At 52.3% G+C, this 9267-nt stretch overlaps 2 protein-coding genes across 2 annotated transcripts in view; one reads left to right on the forward strand and one right to left on the reverse strand.

Moving 5' to 3' along the window:
• LOC103198493 (F-box only protein 6) overlaps positions 1-4666 on the forward strand; it is a 5040-nt gene extending 374 nt beyond the window's left edge. The window contains 5 exon segments of the mRNA XM_007942665.2: positions 2246-2372; positions 2905-3000; positions 4158-4293; positions 4422-4602; positions 4605-4666. Coding sequence (XP_007940856.2) covers positions 2246-2372; positions 2905-3000; positions 4158-4293; positions 4422-4602; positions 4605-4666 — 602 coding nt within the window.
• A 538-nt stretch (positions 4667-5204) lies between these two features.
• MAD2L2 (mitotic arrest deficient 2 like 2) overlaps positions 5205-9267 on the reverse strand; it is a 7693-nt gene continuing 3630 nt past the window's right edge. The window contains exons 3-8 of the mRNA XM_007942632.2: positions 8115-8186; positions 7512-7612; positions 6475-6569; positions 6065-6138; positions 5495-5587; positions 5205-5246 (exon numbers count right to left, since the gene is read on the reverse strand). Coding sequence (XP_007940823.1) covers positions 5205-5246; positions 5495-5587; positions 6065-6138; positions 6475-6569; positions 7512-7612; positions 8115-8186 — 477 coding nt within the window. The remainder of the gene's footprint in view (positions 5247-5494; positions 5588-6064; positions 6139-6474; positions 6570-7511; positions 7613-8114; positions 8187-9267) is intronic.

A 9267-nucleotide genomic window follows, 5' to 3' on the forward strand; every position in this document is an offset into this window, starting at 1 on the left:
CAAGCCTGGTTCTCTTCCTTTCCTGAACCTTAACGTCTTTGCTCCTCCTGTTCCCACATCACCCGGACTGTTCTCCCAGACACATAACCCCCAGCACCCTCCTTGGCTGGTTCCTTCTCCTTCAGGTCTCAATTCAGAGACATACCTTGATCCTCCCTCATCTAAAAAGAGTGCTCTCACCCTGTCATATCACTCTTAGTTCCTTAGAATGCTTTAACAACCTGTAATTAATTATCTGTTCTACATTTTTTCCTCTGCCACAAATGTGAAGTTTCAGGGACCTGATGGGTTTGCTGTGGGTGGTGGGAACCTACTCTGCCAATAGGACTCAGTCCCCTTTGCCCAGGGTGAGTGAGAATGGGAGGACAGGGATTAATGCATCTTGTTTGCCACTCTGTGCCTGGCATCTGCAATAGTGCCTTCACACAGTAGGTGTTTGAGAAATGTTGCTGAATGAACACCATGCAGATCCACATTTCCCTTTTAGTTCAGTCCAAGCTGCCTAATGTCTGAGGGCTTCCTCTGTGCCAGGCCCTAGTCTGAGGCTCTTACAGATGTTAATTAGAACCAACTGCCTTGGAGTCGATTGTGACTCCTGGCAGCACCACATGTGCCAGACTAGAACTGTATTCACTGGGGTGTTTGGTGGCTGGTTTTTCAGAAGTAGATCATGAGGCCTTCCTTTCGAGGCACTTCTGGGTGAGCTTAAAACCCCAACATCTTGGTTGGCAACTGAGTGCAGTAACTGTTTGCATCCCCCAGCATTCTACAATGTAATTACCTTCCAGTTCTCCCCATTATACAGATTAAAAAAAAAAAAAATGAGGACCTCGTGAGGTGACTGTGATCATCACAGTTTGAGGGTGCCCCTATCTTGCTTGGGTGTAATGCCCTCCTGTTGGCCAGGGTGGTTTCCTCTTGCTCATTCAGCACCTACTCTACCGGACACTGTTTCTTGTTGGGGCTGCAGCAGCAATGGGTTCAGGCATGGTTTGTGCATTTGGAATCGCTTTCTTACCTATTTTCACTCTTTCTTCACTCTTTATCCTCATGAGGAGCCTGGGAGTTGGCTGAACAAGTAGGGTTGGCTCCATTTTATAGATGGGAAGCTTGACACCCTGAAATGAGTGTCCAGAGGACCCAGGACTGCCCAGCTCTGAGGCTGGGCCTGCCTGATACAGGCCTCACGGTCTCTATTAAAGGACCCACTGACAATACCCAAGACATTCAATCTCTCTGCCTGCCCTGGATTCCACTTAGAAGCTGCCCAGCCATGTAGCCCTGCTCAGCTCAGCTCCCACTGCCCTACAAAGCCACTCTGCAGCCTGGCCTTGCACTGGCCCTGGGCCCACACCCAGGGCCAGCCTAGTTACTTGATTTCTTTCTCACCTGGGAAACCCCCACTGAGTACCAGGGGAAGAAGTGTGGGCTCCTAGTGGAGGCACCAGGGGAGTAATTTTAGGTTGTTATGGATAGCAGCAGCAGAGAACCCTGTTGTCTCCTACAGTCCTCTAAGTTCACTCTGAAGGGGGAGGCCTGGAAGGATAGCTTTGCCACTCTGAACCTGCCGAGCGATCTTTCCACAAACGCAGGGGTCATGGCACATCTCCAGCCCAGAGGCTGCCTATCCTCCCATTCTCACTCACCCTGGGCAAAGGGGACTAAGTCCTGTTGGCAGAGTAGGTTCCCACCATCCACAGCAAACCCATCATGCCTCTCAGACTCCTCAGATCTGAGTTAACCAAGGGATCCTCCCTCCTAGACACAGGGCAGGTCACACCTACCATCAAGAACAAATTAAGACTCATTACAGGCCCTGCACAGTTTAATTTTTTGAGAACTGAAACTTGGCTATTTCTCAGAGCAGCACAGGAGAGAAACAAGGTTTGTTTTAGAATTCCTGGAAATATTGTCACCAGCTTCATGTAAAGCCACTTGGGGGCCAAATGGGAGGGAGAAGGTCTTACAGAGGATATGGTAAGGACAGGTGGCACTGTTTCTATGGAGGAGGAGTGCACCAAGGTGGGCAGGACGGTGGGGTGCTGACCTGGGCTGCAAGGGCCTCTGCAAAGGTGCAAACTGGTTAACCCCTTGATATCCACAGCCCCAGAGATCTTTGAGCAGGACCAAGCCCTGCCTTTCAGGAGTCATCCTAATGCTCACCCACCCACCTTTCTGGGGCCTGATGGAGAGGCTAGACTTTTAAGTTGACACAGGGAATCTCACCTCAGCTTGTTTTTCCTAGAGGATATGGCATCCTGGAAAATTGATTCCAATGATGGCGACCACTGGAGGGTAGAGAGCCTCCCTGGAGACCATGGGACAAACTTTCCTGACCCCAAAGTCAAGAAGTACTTTGTCACATCCTATGGGTAAGACAGACTGTTGGAACTGGTTCTAACATCAGCTCAGGGTCTACTGCTTCCTGGAGGAGTAAATGCAGAAGCCAAGTAAAGAGGCAGGGGGGATGAGATCAATTTCAGGGGGCCAGGATCCCATTAGGCAGTTAAGGTAAATTGATGTTGCGCCTAATCTAGGAACATGAGTTCACAGAGGGCACCACAAAGTCTCCTTTGGTGTCCCAGGCCAAATGCAGGAAGCTGACATGAGACCTGCATCCTGCCCATGTAGGGTGGGATCAGATGCCGCCCATGCACAAGTGAGACTTCCTGCATGTTTTTCTCACAGGCCTGTGCCAGGGAAGGAACAGGAATTGGCACCACTGGTGCTTGTCCTGCAGTGGTCAGGGGACACCACTGTGTGTGGACGGGACTGCCAGGGCCAAGGGTAGCTGACCCAAGGCTAGCCCACAGACCATCTCCCTGGATCCACAGGGGCTGCCAGGGCCTGGGCAGGGCTGTGTGGAGCACGGCTGGGGCTGCAAGCCTTTCCCTCTGTCCCCAGCATGTGCCTCAAGTCCCAGCTGGTGGACCTCAAGGCCGAGGGCTACTGGGAGGAGCTGCTGGATACATTCCGGCCCGAAATTGTGGTCAAGGACTGGTGAGTAAAGCCCATCATGTTCCTATACTCTATATCCTTCCTTCTTTCTCTTCATGCCACATTCAGTGGGTGAGAAAACCAGAGTACCCACTCTGTGCCAGGCTGTGTCCTGGGGCAAGGGCTGCCCTTGGAACCAGGCAGATCCAATCCTGCCTACTTTGTGAGACCCAGCACTTGCAGCACCTCTTGGCCTCCCCACCACACATTAACCTGGTTTGTAGCTGGGAAGACGGAAGCCTACAGATGAGTTATCACCAATGAGCCCTGCAGCAACAGAGATACCCAAGACCCCAGCCCTTCCTGGAACCTTGCAGACACTCACATGCCTTCTTCCCTCCCACTTCCCCACCGTCTTTTCATTATTCACCCTCCAACTCCACCAGGTGCCTACTGTGTGCACAGAGCTCGCAAGGCTCTAGCTTGGCCCACAGCAGATGTCAGGATCCCAGTTTCAGCCATGCCCCAGGGCTACTGCTCAGAGGGTGGAGGGGTGGGGTCTGAGGGGGTAAGTAGAGCTACAAGGAGGGCAGGGCTAAGCAGAGGTGGAGCTCTGTGCCCACCCCAATCACACAGGCCAACCCCTTTAATCTCCCACTAAGTATACAGCCTGTTCCATTATAATGTAAGGTGACATAATCCAGACAGTCAGGCCCTTATCTCTGTACAGGACCTTTTACTCTCTGGGGGTGATATCTTCACTAAAATCCAAAAAGCAAACCCATTGCTGTAGTGTCAGTTCTGACTCATAACGATACTATGGAACACAGCAGTACTGCCCTATAGGATTTCCAAGGCTGTAAGTCTTTACAGAAGCAGACTATCACATCTCTATTCCACAGAGTAGCTGGTGGGTTAGAACCACTGACCTTCTGGATAGCAGTCAGGTACTTAACACTGTGCTACCAGGCTCCTTACATCTTCATTAGAACACCTAAGAGTTGCTTTTTTCTCAAGTGGGATAACTGAGGCCCAACATAGATAGACCACTTTCCCCCACCCCTATCCCAGGACACAGTGGGGCAGAGGGAGCCCAAAGTGGGCTGGGCCCCGTGGGCAGGAGGCCCCAGCCAAGCGCAGTGATACAACCCTGGGCTTAGATTTGAGGGCCTACTGCTAGCCCCTCCCCCAGGACCAGCCCTCCCCCTGCCCTCCCCCAGGTTCGCGGCCAGAGCTGACTGTGGCTGTGCCTATCACCTCCGGGTACAGCTGGCCTCCGCCGACTACATCGTCTTGGCCTCCTTTGAGCCACCACCAGTGATCATTCACCAGTGGAATGATGCCAAGTGGACAGAGGTGAGGCCTCGCCTGCCTGCCCCTACCCACTCCTCCCCCAGGACCCAGCTCCTCCCTCCCTCCAGTTCAGTGGTCACCCTCTGGCCCTCCGCCCCTTTCCCAGTGGTCACAGCCTCTCTCCTCCCCAGGTCTCTTACACATTCTCAGACTACCCTCCAGGTGTCCGCCACATCCTCTTCCAGCATGGAGGCATGGACACCCAGTTTTGGGCAGGCTGGTATGGGCCCCGTGTCACCAATAGCAGCATCATCATCAGCCATAAGACGACCCAGAGCCCAGGCTCACCAACAATTTGTCCTGAAGATGAGGCAGATCAGAAGGCTGCCCGCTTGCCCTGTCCTTTCCGTCATCTGACCTCTGTCAGGCCAGCTGAGGGCCAGACATCCCCTCCAGGCAAGAGCTGAGCCTATAATGGGCAGTGAGGTCCCAGTCCCAGGAGTTGCTGCCCAGTTCCAACCTTGAGAAGACCTTCTAGTTTGTGGTAACTTAACTGTTGTGTACTTTCAATATTTTGTCACAGTAAACGTTTACAGTAAAACCAGCCTGGGGTTGAATTAATAGGGGGGCAGGAGGGCCCTGGCACTTTGGTAGAGAAGCAGCCCCTCTCCCAGGTTAATTTGGCTGCACCTGTCCCTCCTACTCCGGTGAGTGACGGCCCCTTTATTGAAACAGCTCACGCACAGTATTGGCCAGCTGAGTCCCAGGAGGCTGAAAATTCAAAGTCCCAGCAGGCTTCACTGCCCTCCTGGAGTCCATGAAAGCAACCAGACCTGTACAGCCCTGAGTTGGAGGGTGGCAGTCCATGCAGAAGGGCAATAAGAGCACTTGGATTTGGGGGGCCTGCAGTGCTGCCCTAGGCTGGGGGCCCCAAGTCCAACAGGTGTGGCATCAGTGTAGGGGCAGGCACACCCTCAGCTGCTTTTATGAGCTCGCTCTTCCACATACAGCTGCATCTGATGAACAGGAGCAAATGGCCATGATCAGGGTGACAGCCAGGACACCTACTTCAGAGGGCCCTCAAGCCCCTGGCAGGCAGGTCTCTACCAAGCATAGGACTGGCATAGCCATGGCTGGGGGTTAAGAGAGAGTCATCTCCCCCAAGCCTTGATCTACAGGCCCTCCAGCAAAGCTGCAGCCCACCTCCCAAGCCCTCCCTGACTACAGGTTACCTGGTCCCCTATGCCAGCCTCCCTAAACCCACCTTTAAAATGTCCGACGTCATGGTCTTCAGGGGTATCAGCCGAGGGTCATGCATGTGGACATCCTGCTCATCTGCCAGGATCCAAGGGAAGTCCTGAGGAGGGGGACTGAGGTGAGAGGGTGGAAGGGGGCTAGACCCCAGCCTGTCCTCACTTTGCAACCCTCACAGGGCTGGAGCCCTAAGAGTTCCTGGAACTGCAGAATCATAAGGGAGCTGCTAACAATGCAGACTGCTAGGCTTTTCCAGAGCAGCCAGGTCTGCAGGTCCGGTGGGAACTTGTGTGATTTCACAAGACCCACGCACCAATTCTGACACCAGCTGGCAAGGAAGGGCCCCCTCATTGAGAAACCCAGCTACAGAAGAGCCAGGGAGAGAGGGCAGCCCAGCAGGTGATGCAGACCCTCCCATCTGTGCGCTCAGAGATGGGGTAGTGACAAGTGTGTGGCCACATAATTAACATGCAGAGAGGCCCAGCTATAAGTACTGGCAACACCTCTGCCACTGGGACCGTGGCACTGTTTTCAGAGGCTCTCAGCTGCACTCCACGCCCCCAGCCCAGTCTCATCTCACCTTGATGACCTGGATCTTCTCCATGTTGCGAGTGGCCGCTTCTCTTGTGTGCACCAGGACTGTGAAGGTACAGCCTGGAGAGGCAAGAGATTGGTCAAGGCCAGGCTGCCCCATGCCAGGCACTGGGCATAGCCTCTTTTCACCTACCTGGCTGACCCAGCAGCCCAGGCTTGGGCCCCAGCCCCACAGAGCAGAGTGCAAACCAAATGCTAAGGAAATGCACAGGGGGAAACTAAAGCCAGGTAGAGTCAATCAGGGAAGCTTCCTGGAGGTGGTGGGTTTTCAGAGAGGCTCTGAAGGGCAGGAAGGAAGAGATAAGGCTCAGTGCAGCCAAACAGGAACCTGGGGACACAGACCAACCCCAGGGAACTACGGAAACATCCACGGTAGAGGTGAGGGAACAAGTATACCTGGGGGGTTGTGGTCCAGGACAGCATCACACACACTAATCTTCAGGATGAAGGCTCGGAGCAGCTGCTCCACGTGAGACAGTAGGGAGTCTGAGCTGGAAACAAGAGGGAAGGGTCTCCCTGCAAGCAGGCCTGGGGGGCCAGAGTCCCTCCAGTGGTTCTGAGTGTTGGCTTCTAAGGGCCTGGCTACCCATTGAGTCTGAACAGTTAGAATCACCTAAGAAGTTTAAAACCAATGCCCAGCCCCACCCCAGACTAATTCAGTCAGAATTTGGGTGGTGGGGATTCAGGTGGTTTTAATGGAGTCCCTGGATGGTGCAAACAGCTAAAAGGCAGGACGTTCAAGTTCTTCCAGAGGCGCCATAGAAGAAAGGCCTAACAATTTACTGCCAAAAAATCAGCCACTGTAAACCCTATGAAATACACTTCTACTCTGACATATGTGGATTGTCGAGCAGCAGTTGATTCAATGGCAAATGGGGAAAAAAACAAAGCGCAGTCAGGCCTGACAAGCAGGGCACGATACAAGCCTCTTCACACCCCCGGGACACCATGCCAGGAAGGGGAAGGGCTTGCCCAAGGCTGCACAGCAAGTGGGGACAGGTTGGTGCCAGACCTGCCCAGAGTCAACTTCTAGTTGTCTATATGGACTGGATGCTCTACTGGAAGGCCATAAAACTGGGTCTATGTCCTGGCTCTGACACTGACTTGGGTGGCCCTGGACAGCTCATGTTATCTCTCTGGACTTTGGTTTCTGCATCTATAAAATGAGGCAGGGACTAGCCAGTCACCAGTACTATGACAGGTATGAAAAAGGAGAGTCTATATGTAACCCATGTATTGTCCACAGAGACTATCAGGCAGCTAGGCCATGTCTTGGCCTCTGATAGTTTGAAGACTTGTTAGATCAGCACATCTTGCCATATCTCCTCCCAAGTTTTTGACCAAGAGAGTTAGGAGCTTCCCTGTGGGAGGTGGGGGCGCTCCTGGGCACTTCACACCAGCTAGCAGAAGCAAGGGAGGGACAGGCAGCTCACCTGATGGACAGCAAGGGAGGCTGGGTGATTTCAAAGACGAATTTCTCCACTGGGCGGTGCTCTTTATCCAAAATCACCACCACCACTTTTTCCACATCATTCTGTAAGAATAGGTATCGGCTACTCCAGAACCTCTACCCCCACTCAATCTCCCTCCCGCCCATGCCTAAGGAAGGATGGGAATGCCATGCATTGCCCTGCTCACCCTCTAGGCTGAGACAGAGGATAGCTGGACCCCGTGGGGGTTCCAGGAAGTCTCAGGGACCAGGACAAGATAGGAGAAAGGAACCCAGAGGGAGCTGAGCTCAGACAAAACTTAAGGAAGTCAGGGGGTGAGAAACAGAAGTTGAGAGAACCCAGAACCCTCCAGGGTAGTCACTATCTTAAGAGCCAGCCCCACTAACCCAAGCTCCTAGGCCCAGGTCACCCGGACATGGTCCACATGCCCAGAGGCTTGTCCCTGGGTAGAAGTGGGCTCTAGATTTGGGATTAGGCATCTAGGTGTTAGAGCCATGGGGAGCCTACATGGTCCCAGCACTATCCCATGGTGGAGTCAGTCAGTGAGATTGGGACTGAGCAGGCTAGGGGGACTGATGCCCTCACCTTCTCCAGGAGTGGCTTGACACAGTGCAGCGTGTCCTGGATATACTGGTTCAGCTCCGGGTGGCAGGACATCTGTGCATAACCAATAACATGGTAGTGGCTAGTGAGCACACAGCATAGATACAGAACCACCTAACACCCAGGCTTAACAACTCCCAAAGGGCTCCCTACCCTGAAAGACCTAACTTCCTTTAATGAGGGAATTTATGTACAAAGAAGGGAAGTTGGAAGGAAGGGTTCAACCTTAGCACTAGCATTTAATACAGCATCAAGGGTACCTATTATGGGGTCCAAGGACAGTGGTGGCTCAGTGGCATATTTCTCGCCTTCCATATGGGAGACTAGGGCTCTATTCCCAGCCAAGGCACCTCATATGCGGCCACCTCTCATCTGTCAGTAGATGTTTACATGATGCTATGATGCTACTCAGGTTTCAGCAGTACTTCCAGACTAGATGGACTAGAAAAAGACGTAGCAACCTACTTCCAAAACTCAGCCATAGAAAAACCGTATGGATCACAATGGCAACTGATCATGGAGATGGCTCAGGACCTGGCAGTGTTTTATTCTGCTATACAAGGGGTTAAGGCATTTGACTGCTAACTAAAAGGTTGGTGGTTCAAACCCACCAGACACTCCACAGAAGAAAAATGAGGCAGTCTGCTTCTCTAAAGATGTACAGCCTTGGAAACCCAATGGGGGTTGCTGTGAGTCAAAACTCAGTGGCACTGAATTTTTTTATTTCTGATTACATGGTGTTGCCACGAGCTGGAAGCCCACTCAACAAAAGCTAACAACGTGGGGCCCAAGACCCCTCCAGAGCCTGAGAAGTCCCTATAACTGTCCACAAAGTTGTATATGTTTGGGCACAAGGGCATTTTTCCATAGAAAGAGTCCAGAAGTAGAAGCAAATTTGCAAAGTTAAGAAGCTGAAATATATGTATGTGTTGTAAGAATGTCTGGGTGAATTAAAAAATGGGCAGAAGACATGAATAGACACTTCACCAAGGAGGATATTCAAGCGGCCAACAAACATATAAAGAAATGCTCACAATCATTAGCTATTAGAGAGATGCAAATCAAAACAACGAGATACCATCTTGCCCCAGCACTAGTAGCAAAGTTCAATAAGACAGAAAATAACAAATGCTGG

This window comes from Orycteropus afer, unplaced genomic scaffold (genome assembly GCF_000298275.1).
Source record: "Orycteropus afer afer isolate SDZICR_OR568_19922 unplaced genomic scaffold, OryAfe1.0 scaffold00094, whole genome shotgun sequence".
In the NCBI taxonomy this organism is placed as follows: domain Eukaryota; kingdom Metazoa; phylum Chordata; class Mammalia; order Tubulidentata; family Orycteropodidae; genus Orycteropus; species Orycteropus afer.